The sequence below is a fragment of the Dendropsophus ebraccatus genome, chromosome 6 (genome assembly GCF_027789765.1).
Source record: "Dendropsophus ebraccatus isolate aDenEbr1 chromosome 6, aDenEbr1.pat, whole genome shotgun sequence".
Taxonomy (NCBI): Eukaryota; Metazoa; Chordata; class Amphibia; order Anura; family Hylidae; genus Dendropsophus; species Dendropsophus ebraccatus.
The window spans coordinates 103,610,913-103,636,032 of NC_091459.1; the positions used below are offsets into that span (position 1 = coordinate 103,610,913).

Sequence of the window (25,120 nt, forward strand, 5' to 3'; positions counted from 1 at the left end):
GAAACATCAAAGTGAAATATAGAACATTTGTCTATGGATTACTGAAGGGTTTCGATCATTTATAAATAAGTGGTTTGCTTTCCTTTTAATATACTGCCCCATGTATAACTTGGACTCTGTAACAAGACTGTACTGTATATACTACAGTAGATATTAATCTGCGACATTGCTCACCATTCATTTCCTCCTCTGATACTTATCTTTTGTTTATTTCAGGTACTTGCTGAATTTTTGTTCGCTGTTTGTTGCTAAGAACAAAAGACTCCCCCCAACCTGTGATCACACTGTCGCATCATTATCAGTGTATATTCCTTAAAGTTGCCTGACTTTGCATTGTAGGTTGCTGTTGGCTTAAATCTGGTTCAATACACATATCTCTCTCCTGACTCCTGCATTATCATGCATATTCTATTACACTAAACCATTATCGTCTGTATTCGACCAATAATTGCTTGGTGTAATAGAAGACAACGATCAGCCAACATGAACAATGTCGGCTGATCGTTGTCTTTCAACATGTTGAAAGACAAACGACTAAAGCCCCTAAGACACTGGGCGACTAGAGGAGCAAATGAGCGCTGTCAGCGGGGTGCGGGTGAGTACAGGGGAGGCCGTGGGGAGCTGCGGGGAGGCTGCCTGGGTGATCACTAGATTGCTAGCCCATAGGGGTTAGCAGCGGACTGCTCCCGCCGCTCCCGTTCCACGGAGCGACAGCAGCAGATCATAACATGTTAAAAGACAAACGACTGCAACGATCAGCCGACATTGTTAATGTTGGCTGATTGTTGCCTTCTATTACACTGAATGATTATCGTTCTGTGTAATAGGGCCTTAAGATAGCAACAATCTGCTGCCTTCACTCTATGGAATAGGAGCAGCGACAGAAGAGCACCGCTTTCTATCTTGCCCGGACGTTCTAACGATCACCGGGGCAGCGCCCCCGCAGCTCCCCACGACTCTTACACGCTCGGGCCGACGCGTGTAATAGAGCCGGCAGCAAGCAGGGAAAAAGAAGCAAGCAAGCAATGCCAGCGCTCGTTTGCGCCTCTGCATCACCCCGTGTAATAGAGGCTTTACACATTAAAAAATCTACCCTATATGATCCAAGGTCGTATTCTGTTGGAAGACGATTGGGCAGGCCAATGCACACTTTAGATCACCAGCTGAACCTTGCAAATTTGTCAGATTCACCCAATTTTGATTTAATTTTTTCTGGCCTGCTTTACACATATATATGCAGTGTCCCACTGTGTGGGTTTTTCCTGTGTCTTAACTAATCTGTAGAATATAAGACAACAGTACTTTAAGAGTTAATTTGACTCCCTTATGTGTAGTAATTCTACGCAATTGTTTCAGCCAGGACCTGAAAGCTTCCAGCAAGGCCTGGTCGAGTAGAGTGGCTACAAAGGACCTACACCATGCAGAAGAAAGTGTACAGAGAAGCTACAACACAAGTATCCTGTCCTGTATTTATTTATTTATTTTTGTAGGAAAGTACTCAGGGGACTGTGAGTAATGTTAACCTTTTATTGGAAAAGCTATGGAGATAAGATATCTGAACAGAAGCAAGCAACTATTTAACGACCCAGTCCGCCGGCCAAGACATATTATACGCAGTATTGCACTTTAGCAAGAATGGTACTGGCCATGTAATTCCTCTTTATAGCAGACTGTGCAGTCGCTTTCAGACAGATGCCCTAATTTAAAGTGATTTCTCACCATGACAGATCCTTACACAGCTGAAATCAATTGTAAGACACGTTGTAAAAATAATAAAAATCGTTTTCATACCTTTTGTTCCACTTTAAGAAATTGGGCAAGTTCATCTACGGTTAAATGATCTTTTTTATCACTGTAACTTAAGAGAAGCAGGTAGAGATCTCGCCGTAATGACATCATCTTGTAGAATACCGAGAATTCCTCAAAGGTTAATGTGCCCTGATTCTCGTCTGTGTCCGCTTCCTGTAAGAGAAATTTTTCGGAACATATAATGCTCAGTGTTACTGCAGCTTATCAACCATCAGGTTTATCAATGCATCCTCATAATCCTTCCTTACATCCATCCATCAGAACCAGCAAGTGACAGCTCCTGGTGACCTTTCTGGGACCGTGAATAGCAAACTAATAAATCCTCAGCACATGTATAATGCAGCACTGTGGTATTATGGGTTACGTTCTGAGTTGGGGTGGATGTACAAAACATTATAAGATTAACAGCACATGGTGGAATGTGTTGCATAGATCACTAATCATATTACCAATAATAATCATTACTATGAAACCAACAACCACATAGTGTTGCAAAGGATCATTCACAGATTTAAAACTTAAAAGGGTTAATCCAGCGAAAATCTTTTTCTTTCAAATCAACTGGTTTCAGAAAATTATATTGATTTGTAATTTACTTCTAATTAAAAATATCCAGTGTTCCAGTACTTATCAGCTGTTGTATGTACTGCAGGAAGTGGTGTATTCTTTTCAGTCTGAGACGGTGCTCTCTGCTGACATCTCTGTCCAAGGCAGGAACTGTCCAGAGCAGCAGCAAACCCTGAAAGAAAACCTCTCCTGCTCTGGACAAAACCCTGTCTCAGACAGAGGTAGCAGCAGAGAGCACTGTGTCAGACTGAAAAGAAAACAACACTTCCTGCAGGACATACAGCAGCTGATAAGTATGGAATTACTTGAGATTTTTAAATAGAATTAAATTACAAATATATATATATATATATATATATATATATATATATATATATATATATATATATATAACTTTCTGAAACCAGTTGATTTGAAAGAAAAAGATTTTCTTGAATGTAGTGTCCTGCTGCTCTCCTGCTTCCCTCGCTGCCCCTCCCTTTGGGGACATTGCGCTTTACATCAGCTCAGGGGACCTGGCTTGCTTTTGTCCAGGAATTTAAACCAGCATATGGAATCAGGGACTTAACTATTTCTGCATCAGCCCGGGCTGTCCTGTGTCAGAGGTAGAAAGTAGATTACACTGCCGGCTCACAGACAGTGGCAGATTATAATATGTCCATTTTGTGCAGCTGCCCTAAGCTCATGGCCGCCCAAAACAGATATACCGTTTTCGTGCTGTATGGCCTCTCTGCTGCCGTTCTGCCGTAATTATATTGCCGTCCAATATTGTGGAAAATGACACCTCACAGATCACAGCAGAGCTGCAGCAGAGAGACCCTTTCCACAATGTCAATCAGGGCTGGCCTAGCAGCATTACCAATCGGGGATCGGGGGGGATTTTAGGTTGAACAGGAGGGGGCCCAGGGGACCAGTTTGAGGTGGGAAAAGGGAACCATGTTAGCAATTTATGTGTGAGGAGAGCTGTCTCCCCGGCTGAATTTCACCCACTCTAAATGAGGCCCACTGAGATCTGTAACTTTGGACATGTCTGATGACAAATGACAGTATCACTTTAAGTGCCAGTTCACATGGAGTAAAATCAGTGGAATTCAGGAATTAACATGTCAATTCTTTGAGCGGAGAGCGAGCCCTCCCATAGAGAAACAGTGTCACACTGTGGCTGGCGGGATTTTGTGGTGGAGAGTTCCGCCTAGGAATTCTGGCGATTTTACTCAGTGTAAACTGGTCCTTATATAAAAGTCCTACAGAAACTGTACATCTGACCACTTATGATCTTATGCATCATGATTCACATACTGTCAGTACAGTAGCGTGAAGATTTAAACAGTTTGGAGCTTCCGACATCATAATGATACACAATGCCGGGAGTTCTGTATTCCGTTCCATAGCACATCATCCGGAATATATGCCCCCTAAGGGCTGAAAGAATAGAAACTTTCTGTTTCAAAGGATTTCTTTTGCCCGGGATTGTAGCATACTGCATACACAGACATTAAAATGACTGAATGTGCACCCAAATTGTAGGAGCAATGTTACCCATAACTATTTGGTTTATTACCGTCCATATCTACACAATCCTTATATGAAAACAAGCAGTTCTGTGACCACAAACCTGTGTGCCAATAAAACACGTCTTACGGCCGCTTTAAACTGTCTTTAGAGACACATTGGTAGTACTCATGACATCACCGTGTCCGCTTCAAGCATCTGCCTAAGAGGATTTACTCAGGATTTACCAAACATTCGACAGAGGTTTCCTAATATATAGGCTTCTTTTATGTAGGTCTTGAGGACAGGAGAGCCGGCAGACAGCCCTCTAAATGCAGCATAACTTGTGTAATCTGTCTCCTTGTCATTTGGTTAATGTATACTTATATAGAATATAAGTAGGAAAAATGAAACATCAAAACACTGATTTATTCATCAATCTCCTCACCATTTTATATTCCCCATTTTGCATCACCACTTTCAGAACGTATGCCTGTCTGACAGAAATCGGGGTTCCTACAGGACTTTACTGTGACATCTGGATGGGGGTGTCAAAAGTGGCTTTTAGTGGCTTTAAAATGTAGAGAATTAAAGGGGTACTCTAGCGACTTTTCTTTCTTGCAAATAAACTGGTGTCAGTCAGTTATATAGATTTGCAAATTACTTCTATTTAAAAATCTCTAGTATTCCAGTACTTATCAGCTGCTGTATGTCCTGCAAGAAGTGGTGTATTCTTTCCAGTCTGTCACAGCGATCTCTGCTGCCACCTCTGTCTGAGGCAGGATCTGTCCAGAGCAGTAGGAAATCCCCATAGACAACCTCTTCTTCTTTAGACAGTTCCTGTCTTGGACAGGGGTGGCAGCAGAGAGCACTGTGTCAGACTGGAAAGAATACACAGCTTCTTGCAGGGCAAACAGCAGCTGATAAGTACTGGTAGACTAAACATGTTAAAATAGAGGTAAATAACAAACATATATAACTTTTTAAAACCAGTTGATCTGAAGGGAAAAAAAATTCACTGGCTAACCCCATGAAAAATTGGAAAAAAAAACTGGTAAAATTCTATGTTCTCCTGCCAATTTTTTTTTTACTGCACTAGAAAATGAAATTCTGTCCATCTTCTTCACACTACAATTATTAGAGACCGAACCTGATACACATTTGTATGTTACAAATACTTAGATCTTGCGCACAGCATTTTGTGGTGGTGACTGTGATGGTTATATCAGTGACATGTTGCTGCGTTACATTGCTGACACATTTCCCTCGGGGGCTGGCTTAGTCCTTGGGGTGAGGCAGGCAGTGTATAGAGCATCTGTCAGACCTATATTGTAGCGCCCTTATGTTTGCTCTGCATGAAGTTATAGCAAAATACATAAATCTCTGAAGGGAAAATAGAATTCCCTGTAAAAAGAAATACCCAGCATGATTCCCAGTATTGATGGACATATCAGACATTTTGTATAATGCTATCTAGAACTACATCCTGCCATATAAGTGTAAGGAAGCAAGGAAAGATAAGGCATACAAACACTTGCACTGTTATAAAGGCCTTTATACAGGCCTTTATCCACCAGAAGCCGTGCTGGTAACGCTAATGCTGGCAATAACTGGCCCATGTAAAATTGACAGCGATCAGGCGAGGATAAGGAAAACACCTCGGCTGATCGTCTGTTTAGAGCAGGCTTCAAAATTTATTGCCATCAGCCTCACACCTTCTGGTGTAAACAGGGTTAGGTGTGGTCAATAACAATAAAGGGAAACTGACATCACAGATGTGCATAAAACCATGCTTCTCAGTTTCCAGATCAAATGCAATGCATACTTACCATCTGCGCTGCCGTTGTGACGCGGCATCAGGCTCTTCCTTTCAGCTCCGGCTGTATCTTCAGGCCTCACCTCCTCTAGAAAGGAGCAGGGGGGACTTGAAAATACAGCTGGCAGACGGAGGACGGGAGAGCCGGGTGCCAGAGCCAGGTGAAGATGGTAAGTATACACTGCTTGTGATCTGGAAACAAGGGTATAACAAATGTGAAAGTAGGGAATCTGTTTCAGGTCCATGGTTTTATTAGAGAAGCCCCTTAGAGGTCTATCTCAGGATACCCTCTCACTAAGGGTGTAAATAAAAAATTATTTTTTTTTAAAAAACACACACAAATAAATATATATAAATAAAGTACAAGAAACACATAATCCTCATATCCCCCAATGCAAATAATAAATGGGATCATTATTGGTATCACTGTGTGCATAACAACACTGGCAATATATTTTTCATATGATTTAACACACACTGTGGTAGCAAAAAAAAAAAAAAATTAAGTGAGAAAATGTTGCAATTTTTTATTAAATGTGGCCTTTTTTCTTTACAAGTAAATCGCTTAGATAAGTTAATGCAACATAGCTATAACCACAAGGAAAACAGGTCAGATTTGAAAAATGGGACCTTAAGGCCAAAATCATTTCAGTCATTAAAGGGGTTAACAATACACACATATTGACCCAATAGATGAATTTTTATCAATGTGATTCAAAGATTTCCAAAGATTGTTTAATGCAAGAAATCAAAAACTAACCTGAAACATCTGCCGGACTTTCCTGCGAGGTAAATTCACGTTAAGTTTATGCATGAGCTGGTAAATTTCTTCTATGTTCAGCAAGCCATCTCCATTCTTGTCGGCTTCTTCAAACGTCTGTTTTACCCATGTATGAATCCATTAAGGAAGTGAAAAAAAACTCAGGACACGGCCAAATAACAAGCGTCCAGAACTGTGTCAGCTTTTATGTTTCACTCGATTTTCTGCATCAGATCTATAGTGTGTATTCACACAAAATAATAAAGTCAATGAAAAAAACAACACACTACAAAACCTAAAGGTCCCTATGACACGGAGCAATGATTAGACAAATCAGGCTGACATCGATCATTGGCTGATCGTTGCTTTAGGTTTAGACTGAAAATCGTCGGGCGGCAACCACTCACCGCTACGTGTAATAGCGATGCGCGGCTGACAATTGCCCAAAAACCTGATACCTTACCTCTCCCGGTCTTCTCTCCTGTGCTCTGCAGCTCCCTGGTTCTGGCGGCTGCAGCATCTGAGGGGCCCGTCAGCTGACGATACAGCCACTGCGACTTGGAAGCTCCCGGCCTGTGATTGGCTGAGCGTCCTTTCAGCTGACAAGCCACTCAGACGCTGCAGCTGCCAGGACCGGGAAGCTGCGGAGCACAGGAGAGAAGGCCAGGAGCAGGGAGAGGTAAGGGATCAGGTGTTTGGGCAAGGGCTGCATGGATATCGCTAACTATGTCCATACAACCCCTTTCTGCCCTATTATCAAGCACCTAATAGGTCCTGTAAACAAGCACCCATCTAGCAGATCGAAGCTCGTTTACTAAAATGATCGGGCTGTAGTTGTCCTGTGTAAAAGTACCCTAAGGCAGTTACAAACTGACTGACCACATACTTATGTCCTGCAATAAGACCTCTGTGATGGCTTTCAATCACTTATACCATAGATTAACTATGCCTTTAACATTTTGGAAAAATACTAAAAGGGAAGGTAAATACTAAAAGGGCAGACTAGATGGACCAAGAGGTCTTTTTCTGCCAGCAATCTTCTACGAGAGATAACAATAACATCTATACAAAGTTTTATAATGGGTTGTCTCCAAGAAACCCATCATGAAAACCAAAAACTTTAAAGCTTTAGCGCAATGAAAATAGAAGATTTTAAGTTGTGGAGGCAAAACTGGAATCAATCAAATATCAACCGCAAACACATAAAAAATATACATCTTCTTATATAAACAAGGTTCAGGATAAATTTCTAGATGACAAGAATTAAACCACCACGGCCTACGGCTGAAAAAACTGAAGGTTCTTTAATCACTCACTGAAATGGCAAAGTTTTACTATCATTTAAATAATTTTGACATGTCAATGGGACACGTCAAGTTTTGTTCGGTTGGGATATGGGTGCTGTGATCCCCACTTGTCCCTTGAATGTCTCTCTCCTCGCACAATACAACAGGCTCCATTGACCCGAGAGAGATGGGCACACAAGTAATTTTCCGTGTTTTTTTCTATCGATCAGAGGGGGTCTCAGCTCGCTGACCCCGACCAGTCAAAACTTATTTTATGTCCCTATAACATGTAGTTTTTTTTAAATGACTGTGACACTAAATAAAAGCTAACATCTCTCAACATAACCTATTTTAGAAATACTTCTATTCTTCATTCAAATGGTACTCCAAAAGCGGAAAAAAATTCCAATTTACAAATTGTAAATTACTTCTGTGTTCTCTGCTGCCATCTCTGTCCATGACAGGAGAGGTTTGCTTTTTGCTTTTTCTTTAGAGACAAAATAGAGCAGAACAAGCGAACAGAAACTTCATGTGATACTGTAGGATAGGAAAAGCTCATATTCATCTGGTGAGTGCCGGGTTCCTTTTTTACATACTACTGGATCCCTCCACTTCGTGCACCACCGACCAGCGGAGTGCCATCTTCCTACTCTCTAACCATATCTAGCAACTCCTGCCTTCCTGCTGACAGGTCCACAGGCCCACGTAGAGTAGTAGTAGTCTGCTGTGTGGCAAATTGCCATATTTTACAGCCCAATTTTGGTGCTTTTATTGGCCACATGGTTTTTACATCATCTTAAAATTGTGGAAACCATCAGAACAACACATATAGTTCCTGGCTGCACAGCTTACCATATCCTCACCATCATCTCCATGGCTTACTGGTTATAAATACTTCCCCAACTAATATTATCACCACAATAAAGAAAGTGCTTTTTTTTGTAACTCACTTTGTTTTACTATACAATACACACCAATAAAAAAAAATGAAGTCTCGCTCACTGCGTGCTATGGGGATTATAAGGTTGGATTCCTGGAGTTGCAGAGCAGGTGGGTGAGGAAGTCAGGTCTTCCACCAGAGATAGCAAATGCAAGAAAATGGATTTCCACAGTTCCATGCAATAAAAAAATTTAATCTTTATTTCATGTTGTTAAAAAACATATACAAAAGGATTTTTTAAAAAAGCCCTGACGCGTTTCGGAATAATTCCTTAATCATGAAACCATGATTAAGAAATTGTTATTACGAAACGTGTCGGCGCTTTATCCTTTTGTATATGTTTTTTAACAACATGAAATAAAGATTCTCAATTGTTTTATTGCATGGAACTGTGGAAATCCATTTTCTTGCAATACACACCAATGTCTACATTACGCTTTCAGAAGATGTCTCTGGCCTCCAACCTTTCTGAGAACTTCATCAATGAGCAGAAGCAACATGTCATAAGAACAAGTGCCACCACTTTAAGTTACAGAGCAAAAAAATAATGTCTTTGGTGCAGTTCCCCGAATAGAATCTGCTGTCATCTCCACTATCGTATTCAAATATTCTGAGGTCTCCAGCAAAGGCTCATAAATGTTTAATTACCGAGGCCTCCTCCACTGAATTAATAGCATTTATGAGTCCACCGGGAGCGTTCCAAAATGCCTGGCATGCAAATTTTAACAAACACTTTAATATACATTCCAACGGATTTTATCTGTGTCAACCACGAGGCTTCTAGTTCATTCCAGTTTATTGTTTCCATTAAGGGAAGTAAAATGCGTCCCAGTAGAGAAACACAGTTACTGTGTTTCCGATCTCATTTAGGAAAAGAGGACATATGTATATATATGGAGAGCTAGGGCTACCAAACTCATCCTAGACAATGAAAAGAATATTCCACACCATTTCATATCAGTATAAGCAACAACAACAAATGAAAAAGATTCCAGATTTAGACTGTGATGCAATCTCCACCCCTCTGTGCGCCTGTGGTCCCAGTATTGCACTTTATCTGCACAGTAGCAGCCGTCTTCCACCCCTGTCTCCCTCAGCCTATTCCTCTGTGGCTCTTGTCAAGTTTGGCTGCCAGCTGGAACAGCAATGGGCTCGGTTCACGCAGCAGACTTCCAGCTGCTCATTTTATTCTCACAGTGATAGAATATATATTATTAGTAGTATTAATGTATATTCATTTTTAAACTATATGAAATATGCAGCAACTGCAGATAGAGAAGAAGACTCTTATTTTTATAGCGATTTAATTTACCTAAATGATGCGTTCACTTAAGGAGAGGACTAATACAAAGACACGCTCGCGCTATACACGAAATACAGAATGTAATAATAAAATGTTATATAACATGGATTGCAAGAATCATTGAAATGTTACAGTAACACTTCCGCCAAATATCGAGAATTCGCTGCTTCCTAAGCCCCTGAGCTGAGCTTGTACAAATACTATTTACTTATTGCTCAGGTAATTTCTGCTAACAATAGGGCCTCCATAAGAATTCTCAGAGGTTGTCATCCTGCTGTTATTAAAGGAGTACTCAGAAGAATAAAAATGATTTTAAATCAACTATGAGAAAGTTATATAGATTTGTAAATTATTTCTATTAAAAAATCTCCAGTCTTCCAGTACTTATCAGCTGCTGTGTGTCCTGCAGGAAGTGGTATATTATTTCCAGTGTGACACTCTGCTCTCTGCTGCCACCTCTGTCCATGTCAGGAACTGTCCAGGGCAGTATGGGGATTTGCTACTGCTCTGGAAAGTTCCTGTCATGGACAGAGGTGGCAGCAGAGAACACTGTGTCAGACTGGAAAGAATAATTTTCGGACAGCAGTTGATTTGAAAAACTACATTTTCCAGAGTACCCCTGTACCCCTGTATTGATAAATCCTCTGCTCCAATATCACTTCCTAATTGTTCCATTTAAGGGTAAATTCACACGAACGGATCCGCAGAGGATATTACGCTGCTAATTCCCAGCAAAATCCGCTGCGCATCCTATGCTGATGACTTTTAATGAGGATACATACTCGCAGCAGGATTTACATCCCGCTGGGAGTATGTATGTGACAGCGCCATTAACCCCCCGCTGGCTAGAGCATACATTACTTCCTACCCACTCCAGCTTGCTTCGAGGTTTTCGCCTTGACGACACAATCAGCCAATCAGTGCACTGCCCCGCTGCAGCCACTGATTGGCTGAACGGGATGTGAAGACGTCAAGAACCCCCAAAGCAAGCCGGGTGGGGAGGATGTAAAGTATGCTCTGGCTGGCGGAAGGGGGGGGGGATTTATTGGCGCTTTTATTGGCGCTGGCCCCCCCCTCCCCCAAATAAATGACGTTGAGGAAGTGAGCTTCTAGTCTATGAGCCTTTCAAACCTTTTAATTTTCCTATATTCTTATGATCTCCAGTTTTGGCTGGAGCCAGTCAGAATGTACTGACTATGACTCCAGCTTGAAAAAAATCTTTCAAAATTTTATTGCCTAATTTCATAAACCTTAAAGGGGTTGTCCAGCGAAAAGCTTTTTCTTTCAAATCAACTGGTGTCGGAAAGTTATAAAGATTTGTAATTTACTTCTGTTAAAAAATCTTCAGTCTTCCCATACTTATTAGCTACTGTATGTCATGCAGGAAATGTTGTTTAAAAGTGTCACTGTTGTGAAATTTTTTTTGCAGAAATCAATAGTCCAGGCGATTTTAAGAAACTTTGTAATCAGGTTTATTAGCCGAAAAATGCATTTTTATCATGAAAAAGCAGTTTGAAGCTCTCCACCCTGTCTTCATTGTTCTCCTATGAAGAGAGCTAAATAAAAGACCAAAACAGGACAACAAAGAGTTAATCTACAAATACCTCACCCTCTATCTCCTCTGACAGTCACCACTGAACTCTCTGAGCTCTGATTACAGCTGTCACCCAGCTCAGTGCCTGTAATCCCTTTGTTCTCAGCTTTCTGCTGGCTAACTCCTCCCTCCTTCCCCCTCCCCTCTCTATAGACCAGACTGGGTACGTCTGATGCAACATGTCACAATTTCCTGATTTTTTGCAGTGGATGGAAAAGAGGAGAGGGGGGACCTGGAAAAAGGCTTTTTAAATGCAGATAATGGCATATTTGGCTAATAAACCCAATTACAAATTTTCTTCAAATCCCCTGGACTATACTAAAAAAAAATACGACAGTGACTCTTTAATTTCAGTCTGACACAGTGCTCTCTGCTGACATCTCTGGCCGAGACAGGAACTGTCCAGAGCAGGAGAGGTTTTCTAAGGGGATTTATAGAAAACCGCGACAAAGTTCCTGTCTTGGCCAGAGATGTCAGCAGAGAGCACAGTGTCAGACTGAAATTAAAACATTTCCTACAGGACATACAGCAGCTAATAAGTACGGGAAGACTTGAGATTTTTTAACAGAAGTAAATTACAAATCTATATAACTTTCTGATATCAGTAGATTTGAAAGAGAAAGATTTTTGCTGGATAACCCCTTTAACTTCCAAGGACAAATTATATCTTTATTGCAGTTGTTCCTTGACATTCCGGTCCTCACCAAGTGCATTCAAGTCCCTGCTGGGCACCAGTCCTCTAACAACAGACCAACTGTTTGTCATCAGAAAATCACTTATTGTTTAAATAATGTTTTTATGTTAAACATTTTTTAAGAGTGCGTTTAAACATACAGGATCTACAGCAGATTTGATGGCGCAAATTTGAATCTGCAGCAGATCTGCAGCAGATTTCATAGTTCAAATTGGATTTGCCTTGAATCTGCAACTTCAAATCTGCGCCATCAAATCTGCTGCAGATCCTGTACGTGTGAATGCACCCTTAAAGAATTTACGGAGACGTTTTTTTCAAATTTTCCATTTTTCTATCCATATTATAAATAATCCTGGTGCTATTATTATTATTATGACCACTGGTGCTAAAATTAAGCAGAAACTTCCTGTTGTGTCTGGGGTGATAAGAGACTGTCGTAAAGTGACACTCAGTAATGTTTCACATTCATCTCAAGGGGACAGAGTCGGTCTATTATAGTCTATGTCCATGAGTCCAGCTGTAAAGCATGTCACTAAATGCTGTTAAGAACAGCCCAGGCAAGATGGCAGTCCCCATAACAATTGTGAAAGAAAAATAATTACACTGGGAAAACAGAAACAGATTAGAGTAAAATAACAACTTTTAGTTTCTGACTTTAATCAGTAGAAGAAAATGTAGGTGACACATTCTCCAAATTATAAGGTATTATTAGTAGTAATGAGAAAACCTCCTGCCATAGGCTGTATCCATATTTTCCAGGACTCCCTAGGGCTGCATCCATTGGGAGTCAAATGCCGAGTGTTTGGGTTTGGACGAACCTGAACATTCGGTGAGTTATAGATATTATAAAGTCATGCACCAACACTTAATACCTGCGCATTCTTAGCTATCCGACTCTCTCTTCAGCTCATCTATATTAAGTCAATCTTGATAATCCTGTAACTCCCATATACCATTCTTTACCAAAGGTCCACAAAGGTACTTTCCCCCTCCCCTAAGACCCATTGTGGCCGGGATCGGCTCTATGGGAGAAAGATTGGGGGCTTGGGTCAATCACTTTCTCCAACCCCTAGTGGGTGTAACTCCTTCCCATATTAGGGATACTAAACATGTTCTTAATATTATAAACAATATGGGGTGGAACAAGGATTGGAAATTAGGGACACTAGACGTTATAGCATTGTATCCGTCGATCCCCAAGCAAGTTGCCATCTCCTCACTAGAATATTATTTGTCTAAGTTTAGCTTATACTCAGCTCCAGAGATCGAGTTTCTCATTATGGCCACAGAATTTCTGTTGAATCATAATTATTTTGTTTTCAATGATGAATTTTTTCTACAAACACAGGGAGTGAGTATGGGAGCTAAATTTTCACCATCGCTCGCTAACATTGTTATGTCAGTCTTAGAACTTAAATATATATTCTCAGAGCACAACCCCTTCTCAGAATGTATACATTGGATAGGTCGGTATATAGACGATCTGGTGATTGTATGGAGAGATGGTGAAAATTGCTTTCAAAATTTTGTGGACTACCTTAATGGCAATGAATTTGGGCTCAAGTTTACTGCACATTTTGGAGACAATGAGGTTACATTTTTGGATGTACGATTTGTGGCCAATGAGATTAAAGGGCGTATAGACGTATTACCATACAGAAAGGAATGTGCTGGGAATAGTATTCTCATGGCCACATCTTGTCATCCACCACACGTGGTTAATAACATACCTTATGGCGAATGCCTAACATTAAAGCGCAACTGCAGCAGAGAGGATGTTTACATTTCAGAAATGGATAAACTACAACAAAGGTTTAGGGAAAGAGGATTCAAACAGGAACAACTAGATCAAGCTGTACAGAAAATATCAGGGGTCAATAGAGAGGAATTATTGGCCGAACGTACTAATAATGGGAGACATCACAAGAAACGAAATAAGAATGGGACTAATGACATAGTATTTGTTACATCATACAGTAAACAGTTTACACAAATAAGACACATTATTAACAAACATCTGCCACTTTTGTGGCAAGATGAGACCCTACACAAGATGATCAGAGATGGGATCAGGGTTGTGTCCAGAAGAGCACCTACCTTGGGTACGGCCCTGTCTCCATCTCTGTATACAGGAGATAAGGTGAGGGAACAGACGTGGTTAGATGTCAAGGGATCTTACAGGTGTGGACATCATCGATGTCTAACCTGTTCACATGTTGCGGTGTCCAAGGACATTAAATCATGTTCAAATGGGAACACATACAAGATACATAGCTACATCAACTGCAACACTACATATGTAGTATATGTGGCTATGTGCACACAGTGCAATCTGCAATATGTGGGATGCACATCGACCAGCCTCAAAGCTAGAATACGTAAACATATTTCAGACTGTAGGAACGAGGTGGTTAATGTGTCATCCCTGACAAAACATTTTAGAGAGGTGCATGGGGGAAATGTGCAATTTCTCACAGTAATGGGCATAGAAAAAATATATCCGTCAAAAAGAGGGGGCTCTCTAAGACGTAAATTATTGAACAGAGAGTCTTTTTGGATCTTTAGGTTAGGAAGCAGATTTCCTGGTGGTTTAAACTCTAGACACGACCTTATCTTGACGTACTAAATGTTAAATACTGCCCATTAATTATGTATGTCTATATCACATTTTGTACTATAAATGGAAGCTTTGTTTCATATCTTTTCTTGTTTTTGTTGCGGTTTGTATCTTGTACCCAACTTGCGTTTTTTAAACCATGTGTTTGTGATTTTAATTAAGTGTCATGTGATGTCTGATACCGCCCATATAATGATGTGGGGAACAGTATACGGTATACTATGTTGTGAACAAGGCGTGAGAGACGCCGAAACGCGTCAACAATCGCATGTTTGTTTCCTGTCATGTGAAGTTTTGCAAATAAAGAAGGACGATAATATTTTTATCCGCTACACTGGTGCTGGACTTTTCCTTTGCATTAAGTCAATACTATACGATTACTGAGGAGGTAAACGTGTAGCTGTTAACAATACACAAGTGAAAAACAGAATATTAGACGTTAGTAAAGGATATTGATCATGAGTCCGTTGCCTTTTAGCCAGAGAATCTTCATCGCTTATTCCAGCCATCAAATACTTTAACCCTGTAATCCATGTCCGAGCTTCCTCTGGGTTGGACGTTATCAGATCCAAAGACTCCATATGGTTGCCATGGTAAATGGTAAAACAACAAGTAGGGTCAAAATTTCCCTCTGAATGGCGATGGAAGATTTCAGACTGCCTCCCCTCCGTGACTTTGTAAATGGAATCAATTATAACTGAAATGAGAAAGACAAAATGAGGCTTTAGATGAAATGCTCAGGGGACGGCCGTGTGTTGTTCAGAAAATATCTCATCTTTCGCAGGAGCACTTTGCCTGCGCTCAGTCATTATACAAGGCAGATTGTTCAGCTGAGGTAAATGTGCGCTCGCAGGACTACAGGATATTGCTGCTCAGGCCGTGTGGAAGTGGAGCATGTCTTTAATGCATTAACAGTATGTAAGGGCAACAAGTAATAGGATTTAGCCTACTGTGCAAAGTTATAGCATATGCTAACAAGAGGATAAATAAAGTAAGGTGCTGTAAAGTCAGCAGTGGCAACATGGCATGGTAAAGATATATACTGTATACACATGGCTTTCTGTGCACACTCAATCTGTAAGTCATGGACACCTCCTAAAAGGCCACCATACACATTAGATATGTAGCGGCCTAACCCGCTGTTTTTGGCGGGACAGCTGACCATCTAATGTGGCGTGGCTGCCTAACTCTCCCCCCAATGATTGATAATAGGGGAGAGAAGGATCAGTCACATCTTCAGAAATGATCTATTGTTTATATCAGACTATTAGGTTAAACATATATTTTTTTAAGTATTTTGGTAATGTTTTTTTCTAATGTTATAATCCATATTTAAAATAATCCTAAAATGTTTGAGTTTTATGGTGCGTCTACACAGAGAGATTTATCTGACAGGTCTTTGAAGCCAGGAACCGACAATAAACAGAAAAAAAGGTCATAAAGGAAAGACTGAGATTCCTTCTCTTTTCAAATCTCTTCCTGGCTTTGGCTTAAAAAAAATTGTCAGATAAATCTCTCTGTGTAAATGCACCATTATATATTTTAATAGAAAAGACATTCACAGGTGATGGTAAGAGCACAGCCTCCCACATTTCCTGCGAAAAGACTTCTGCAAAGGTCACAGAGCATTCCTAGAAAAACACATACATACATACATACATACATACATATCAATAGGGTTAGTTTCTATGGTTTCTATGTCCATATCTCTAAATTCTGTTAAAAGCAGGTCAGGCAGAATGGCTGCTTCCATAAAAAGCTAAAAAAAAAAAATACAGTCAGAAAATAGAAACAGGTTAGAAAAAAAAAGAGTGTTTTAGTATCTGGCTCTAATAGTAAAAAAAAAAATCTTGGTGATACATTCACTTTAACCCATTCCCGACACATCCTGTACCAGAACATCATGTTCCAATTGGGGAAGTATGGAGCAGTAGCTGAGCCTGCTCTATAAGCAGAGGGTGCCAAATGCTATCAACAGCTGACACCCCCTACAATGACTGACATCAGAAATCATTTTGATGCTGGTCACTTAACTGTATAGTTTCCACAATCAACAGTGATCAAGGCATCTATACAGTTCTATGTAGTATCATTTGTGATCCTGGGATCTCACTAGTACTCCATGATTACATCCCGAATGTCATGAAAGCCCAATGCCTATTCTAGATCTCTGTGATAGCTAGGGCTGGGCGGTATACCGCAAAAATACCGATACCGTCACTGGCGTCGGTTAACCGACCTCAACCTAGCCAGGACGGTATCTGCGGTAATTTTGTATTTTTAGCTCCCAGAATACCCTCTCCTGTGTCCTCAGAGCGCTCCTGCACACAAACTCGCGGCCCGGCGTGATCGCTGCACGTTATGTGCAGGGACGCCGGTATCAGAGCGGGAGGAGCAGCAGGGTCCCGGTGAGAATGCCCAGGTGCACAGCCCTCCCCCCGCACCCATTCAGTCCAAGCGCCCGCCCTCCCCCCGTCCCGCTGTACTTGTCCCGTCCGGCGTCCCTGCACACACAGGACAACATGTGCAGCGCTCGCCGGCCGGGGGGGGGGGGGGAGCGCTGCACATGTTAATGTCCTGTGTGTGGAGGGACGCCGATGTGCGTGCGGGGGAAATGGAGGATCAGCAGGGTCCAGGGGAGAATATTCTTGAGGGCACAGCCTTCCTCCACACCCGTCCCGTCCGAGCGCCCGCCCTCCCTACCGTCTGGTCCGAGGCCCGTCCCGCCGCACCTGTCCTGTCCAGTGTTCCTGCACACACAGGACATTAACGTGCAACGCGAGCGCTGCACATGTTAATGTCCTGTGTGTGCAGGAAGGGGGCCATGTCACAGCTGAAAGAGGAGCAGCACGTGGGGGCGGCTGGCCTGTAGTCCCCACAGTACAGGACTGTAACATAGGAGGGATAATTGGCTGCAGCAGGCAGGATAATAATTGGCTCCTGCAGCCCATCCATTCCTCCTATGTTACAGTCCTGTACTGTTACTGAGGGAACTACAGGTCCTAGCATGCAGCTTTCTGAATAGTAATACACCCCTGCAGGCCCCCCTATATAGCAATACACCCCTGTCCGCCCCCCCCCATATAGTCATACACCCGTCCACCCCCCTGTACACCCATACACCCCTGTCCGCCCCCCCTGTAGTCATACACCACTATCCACCCCCCCCTGTATACTCATACACCCCTGTCCGCCCCCCCTGTATACTCATACACCCCTCTCCGCCCCCCCTGTATAGTCATACACCCCTCTCCGCCCTCCCTGTATATAGTCATACACCCCTGTCCGCCCCCCCTGTATACTCATACACCCCTGTCCGCTCCCGCTGTTTACTCATACACCCATGTCCGCCCCCCCTGTATACTCATACACCCCTGTCCGCCCCCCCCCTGTATACTCATACGCCCCTGTCCGCCCCCTCCGTATAGAGATGCACCCCAATCTGCCCCCCCCCCCGTATACTCATACACCCCTGTCTGCCTCCCCGTATAGTAGAGCAGAGAGAGATAGATAGATAGATTGTACTGTACTGTCACCTGTATATACAATATACCCAGCATATTTTTATTCTGGGTACCTATAGTACATAGCTATATACTTGTATATACACGTCCTGTAGTGTGCACATAGCTGTATGCTGTATACCTGTATATACACGTCCTGTAGTGTGCACATAGCTGTGTGCTGTATACCTGTATATACAGGTCCTGTAGTGTGCACATAGCTGTATGCTGTATACCTGTATATACATGTCTTGTAGTGTGCACATAGCTGTTTGCTGTATACCTATATATACACGTCCTGTAGTGTGCACATAGCTGTTTGCTGTATACCTATATATACACGTCCTGTAGTGTGTACATAGCTGTATGCTGTATACCTGTATATACACGTCCTGTAGTGTGCACATAGCTGTATGCTGTTTACCTGTATATACATGTCCTGTAGTGTGTACATAGTTTGGGTTGCTGCTCATTGAGTTACTGTACTTTTTTTTACTTTGAAAAAAACTATTCCCAGTTTGGCACGGCCAAGTGGGTGTGGCTGGTAAAAGGGTGTGGCTTACAAAGGGGGCGTGTCATAGTTATCGTCCAATTATCGTTACCGCAGCTACATATGCGATAAACCGCGATATTAATTTAGGCCAATATCGCCCAGCCCTAGTGATAGCCATGACAGATCTACTATTACAGCCTGCACTGATGTATAAAAGCAATGAAATTATTCCTTTTAGTCCCCTAAAAAACAAAAATAAGTTCTAAAAAAAATATAAAGTCCCCTTAATATAAATTCTTATCACCCCACAACCACCATTCTCAAATAAAAAGTTCTAAACGTCAAAGAAAATTATCATATTTGGTACTGCCACACGCAGAACCAAATTGTTTTTTTCCAATTTCACTCCACAATTTTTTTCTGGTTCAGAAAAACATATGATAAAATGAAAATGCCAATAAAAAGTAGAACTTGGTCTGCAAAAAAAATGCCTTCATATTGCTTTTCAGAATGCAAATAAAAATGTTATAAGGGGTCTTAAAAGGGCAAAGGGGAACAAAATACGCAAAAAAAAAAAGTGGCATAAGGGCATGGATGCAATTCTAAACTCATTAGTCATAGCTGTACCAAGTGTCAGCGAGAACAATGCCTTGTATATGTTGTCACTATCACATTGTATTATATATACTGCCACAGTATAGAGAAAGCAGAGCCAAGATACCAGGTTACAGGATAGGTGAAAGGGGGAGTTATATTGTATTCCAGAGCAATGCGAGAACTCCTATTTTTTTAAAGATTTAAAATGAAAATGTAAAAGAAAAAAAGCATATTTTAATTGTAAATGACTAACATGGAAAAGTTAAGGAGTTTAATGCACACTTGCTGTTCCCGTTGGTTTAACTCCGAAATATAATTACAGAGCACAGTTTGAACATCAAAGTCAGACTTATCATTCTTTATTTAAGAAAGGGTACCCTATTTTTAGATAATGACATACTCTAGGGACATTTAATTTTATAGTGTTGTAAATCATATGAATTATCAAGAAAATGTCGGAGAAAAAGCTTCACGCTTCTTAGGAGAAAAATATACTAATAGGAGAGTATAATTTACTTCTTTAAAAAAGGAAGAAAAATTAGGTCAAATAAAAAAGTCATTCTGAAAATGAAAATTATTTAATTCTAAGAATTAAGAGGAAGAAATAAGAAACAGATCCCCTATAGGGTTTTTTTCTGAATACATTAATGGACTACATTTCAAAAACCTAAAACATTTAGCACTTATACACTACATGGCCGGGTTCACACACAGTATGACGTATGACACAGGCTGTTCTGTGACACGGCCATGTCACAGAACAGCAGGTGTCAGTGAAGTTCTTCCTGGCCGGTACTGCAGTACTTGCTGGATGATCTTAATTTCTTTTGGAATGGGGGCACGTTCGGGTGAACCCAAATTCCAAATCACCATAGCCGACAATGTAAAATGCGGCCGGTGCCGGACTTTACATTGTCTGCTTTGACAGTCTTGTGCGGCCGCTATTCAATAAATAGCAGCAGCACAAAACTGACATGTAGGTTTTTTCTGTGGCCACTAGGAATCCAGGCCAGAGTGTATATAGAGTGTATACACTCCAGCCGGGATTCCATTGAAATCAATGTGATCGGAAATTTCATTAAATAACGGCCATGGTTGCAAAACTGCAACTACGGACGTTGTTTAATGAAATTATACATAGTATAAACTTAGCCTTTAGGGTATTACAGCTATGTGCTTGGCTGTATCCTTCAATAGTCCACAGACTCTGAAAGGAGCAGCAAGGGGCATGTTTGACTGTCGCCCTAATCAAACCCCCCCTAGTGATAACCATGTGGCTAACGGGAACCAAGGCTGCAGCTGTCGCAACTCTAGAGATCCAATCAAATGGATAGATGATAAATGCTCTTGGCTGGAATACCCCTTCAACATCTGAAGTTTCCTACCCAAATATCATTATGATGCATTTTATGTATCAAAATACTTATAAGCCCTAAACTGGTCCCACAAGTAATATGGTGGTGGTTCAGACATGGTCCCTAGAGATGGTCATGTGACCTCTTTACAGACATGAATCCATCATCCATTAGCTAGAGCTATTAATCACTATGAATGACATGCTGTATCTAAATACACCATTGTTTTATTGTGCCTGTAGGGATTTACACAGGGGACCGAGCAGGGAATTATACATAAGTATTGGAGATTCAATTAACTTTATACAAACAGTACAGTCTTACATTAATGGAAATGACTAAGATGATTATTAGAAACCCTCTGTAATGACTTTCTCATCCAAACATATTCTATGCCTGCATGTGTTTTTGCAGGCAGATTTAAAGATATATTCAGATTTAAAATGTCTCTATTAGTTTGAAATATCATAGCAATTAATGAGAACCTGTCAGGTGCTTGAGGCCTAACGCACTGGAAGCCACAGGACCGGACAGGTGACAGCATTCTGACAAGTGAACAGGCTCGACGTGACTGATTATCCCGTTACGGAGAAGGGGACACACTGGCTTCCAGTCATGCTCATCACTAACTTATGGTGCGTTTACACAGAGAGATTTATCTGACAGATTTTTTAAGCCAAAGCCAGGAATGGATTTGAAAAGAGGAGAAATCTCAGTTTTTCCTTTATGACCTGTTCTCTGATTATAGTCTGTTCCTGGTTTTGGCTTCAAAAATCTGTCAGATAAATCTCTGTGTAAATGCACCATTAGGCTTGGATGCAAGGATTCTACTCAGGCCGTCAATCACTGTGATCTGAGGGGAGGAGCTACAGCGAGCATGACGAGAAGCCAGCTTGACAGCCACAGAAAGCCTTTTCAGTTGTTAGAATGCCGTTTTGGTCACCTGTCAGCTCCTGGGGCCACTGTGTAAGGTCCTTGGGACCTGACAGGCTCTCTTTAAAACCCTAAAATTTACTTTTAGCTGATTGCAGGAACAACCTTCCTGGTATCGCTCCCTTTGAAGTTAATAAGATCTGTAATAAGAGGTTTAATGTTTCCAGAAACTCCATTATGCCATCTCCACAGAAGTGACTAAAGCTGGACCAGATAATGATGACTTATCCTAAAGGCCCTATTCCAGGGGTCGACGAGAGGAGAAAAGAAGCGCTGTCACCACTCATCTGCTCCTCATTCCCCGTTCGCTGCCGCTATTCCAAGCGGCAGCTGCGAGCGGGTTAGTCCAGGGGGGCAGTGGGGAGCTGCGGGGGGGGGGGCTGCCCAGGTGATTGCTAGATCGTCCGGGCAGCCCATAGGGCGCGATGGCAGCAGATCGCTGCTATCCCAGTCGTTTGTCTTTCAACAGGTTTGAAAGACAAACAACGCAACGATCAGCCAACATAAACAATGTCGGCTGATCCTTGCCCTCTCTTCCACAGGACGATTATCATCTGTAATCGTTCTGTGGAATAGGGCCTTAAGAAAGGATCATGAACAGAAAAAAATATAAACATGGAAACCCCCTGAAAACATTTGCCTTGTACAAAAACTTTATTATACAGAACTGAAAATGAAGATGGCAACATATATTGGACCAAAATGTAACTTTTATACATCAGTGAGATCGATGCTTGTTTGCATTGCCTTTAGAAGGCACAATTAATTGTGTAGCCAGGCCGCACGAACAATCACTGTATCGTTCATGTGGCCTTTTAAACATATTACTATCGGTCGCACATCCCTAGTTTACACAGTGAGATGTGCAGCCAATGGAGATAAATCTTGCCGCCACACAAAAGATGCGATCAGATGGTGATCAGGCATTTTCCCACTCCTCGGCTGATCACTGACACTTTTACATTGGCCACTTATCGTCCAAAAGAGCGTTTCTAGCAACACTTTGTGCTATTTATGCTACTTTGTGGTATTTATTTGTCCATTAAGAGGATTGTCAGGCAAATCAGATCCTTGAGATATAGTATGACAAATTCATATACTAAGTCTATCCACATCCTAAGGTTCTATAAAAAATGACAAAGGTTGAGGATCAAGGAGACAATGACTATTAAAGGGGTTGTCCGGCGAAAAAAATTATTCACAGAATAACACACATTACAAAGTTATACAACTTTGTAATGTATGTTATGTCTGTGAATGGCCCCCTTCCCCGTGTCCCACCACCCCCACCCGTGTACCCGGAAGTGTGGTGCGCTATACATTACCTGTCACGTGCCGACCACGGTCTCCGATCTTCAGTAGTGACGTCTTCTTCGGGAGGCCAGCGGATCTTCCCGAGTGCTGGCCGCCCTCTGCAGCGTCATCCGAAGCTCAGCCGCGATTGGCTGAGCATAACTGTGCTCAGCCAATCGCGGCTGAGCAGCTGATGACGTGGCCGCGTCATCAGCCGCTCAGCCGCGATTGGCTGAGCATCACTGTGCTCAGCCAATCGCGGCTGAGCGGCTGATGACGCGGCCACGTCATCAGCTGCTCAGCCGCGATTGGCTGAGCACAGTTATGCTCAGCCAATCGCGGCTGAGCTTCGGATGACGCTGCAGAGGGCGGCCGGCACTCGGGAAGATCCGCCGAACTTACGAAGAAGACGTCACTGCTGACGATCGGAGACCGTGGACGACACGACATGCGGTGAGTATAATGCACCACACTTCCGGGTCTAGCGTGGGTGGGGGGAAACACGGGGAAGGGGGCCATTCACAGACATAACATACATTACAAAGTTGTATAACTTTTTAATGTGTGTTATTCTGTGAATAATTTTTTTCGCCGGACAACCCCTTTAAGGTGACATGTGGTGCTCTAGCCAAAAGGAGAAGCATGGCGAAAGGAGATTATACCTAGTAAAAACTAGAGATGAGAGAACTTTGAACCTGAGCCTCCGGCATATGATTACCGATGGCTGCAGAAGTTGGAAGTCTTGGAAAACATGGAGACAGCCTATGGCTATGTCCATGTTTTCCAAGCAGCCTTAGGGCTTTATTCAACTTCTTCAGCCACCGGTAATGAGATGCCCCACGCTGGGGTTCACTCACAGCCATGAGTGCTTGAGGTTCACTCATCTATAGTATGACATATCTAAAAAGTGCAAAAAGTCATTTACACTGTAGATACTAGAATACAAGAATGACATGGATTTTAAGGGACATTCTCTGTCTCCAGCATATTTTCATTGTGTATTGTTCTCCTAGTTCTGTATTCAGATATCTCATTAGTATTTTTTAGGGGTCTAGGCTTCATTTTTCTCATAGTAAGCTCATTAGGGTTTTCCCACAAAGTGATATTTATCCTCTGTCTACAGAATAGGTGACGTGTCTGAATAACAGGGGCCCATTACTTAGCACTGGGAGAAGCCCCTGGTTCCTCCTTACTGCACAATAGTGAGAAGGAGATTGAATGAAGTGCGTATCGAGCATATGCCTGCTGTTCTATTCAATGTCTATGTAGTGTGGATGACACACACTGGCTGTACACTGTAGTCCGCTGTCTTTGTCAGTCCCACAGTATTTGAATAGAGCGGCACAGTGGTGGGGCCCTCAGCCATTAGGCAAGGAATGACTGATTGAATCCAAGACTGCAATCAGCCTGTCTGTTAGTCATTCAGAGTGGCTCATAACACAGCGGAGAAGAAATATTTATTTGTCCATTAAGAGGGTTGTCAGGCAAATCCGATCCTTCACTGTAATTTCTAAGTTACAAGGTTACCAGATAGTATTTGTGTTTTCATGTGAAAAGGAAATTAAGCAAAGATGCAACTTAAAGCGAATGTACCATCAGGTACACTGGTTTTTTGTTTGTTTTTTTACCTAACAGATTGGCGCCGGGATACTGGTGGCGCAGTCCTTTTTTTGAAGCGCTCAGTTCCCGCCCACAGCCACAGTCAATTCCCAAGCACCGGTCCAGCGCGGAGTACTGGGGCAGGGCCGCCAGCCCCCCGGGTCACGATCTGCCCTCCCCTCTGAGACATTGCTCCATTAGAATCAATGATCAGCTCCCTCTCATGCATGTGTGAATCGACTCTGGAATATCCACAGGGAGGGTGCACGGATACAAGGGACAGCCATTTGATATGTTTTAACAGATGATTTGTGATCCAGCACTCCAAGACGTGTGTCAATAATAAATCTCAACTTTATTTCATGATAAGAATAAAACAAAATTTGCATGGCGCTAAATCATGGAAAAAAAAGTCATGTTTTATTATTGACACACGTCTTGGAGGAATGGATCCCAAATAATCTATTTAA

At 42.0% G+C, this 25,120-nt stretch overlaps 1 protein-coding gene across 1 annotated transcript in view; it reads right to left on the reverse strand.

The window, feature by feature from the left end:
* The window catches only part of PLCH1 (phospholipase C eta 1), a 230,968-nt gene that overhangs the window by 69,560 nt on the left and 136,288 nt on the right, over positions 1 to 25,120 (reverse strand). Inside the window, exons 4-6 of the mRNA XM_069975469.1 lie at positions 15,331 to 15,574; positions 6,444 to 6,573; positions 1,792 to 1,962 (exon numbers count right to left, since the gene is read on the reverse strand). Coding sequence (XP_069831570.1) covers positions 1,792 to 1,962; positions 6,444 to 6,573; positions 15,331 to 15,574 — 545 coding nt within the window. The remainder of the gene's footprint in view (positions 1 to 1,791; positions 1,963 to 6,443; positions 6,574 to 15,330; positions 15,575 to 25,120) is intronic.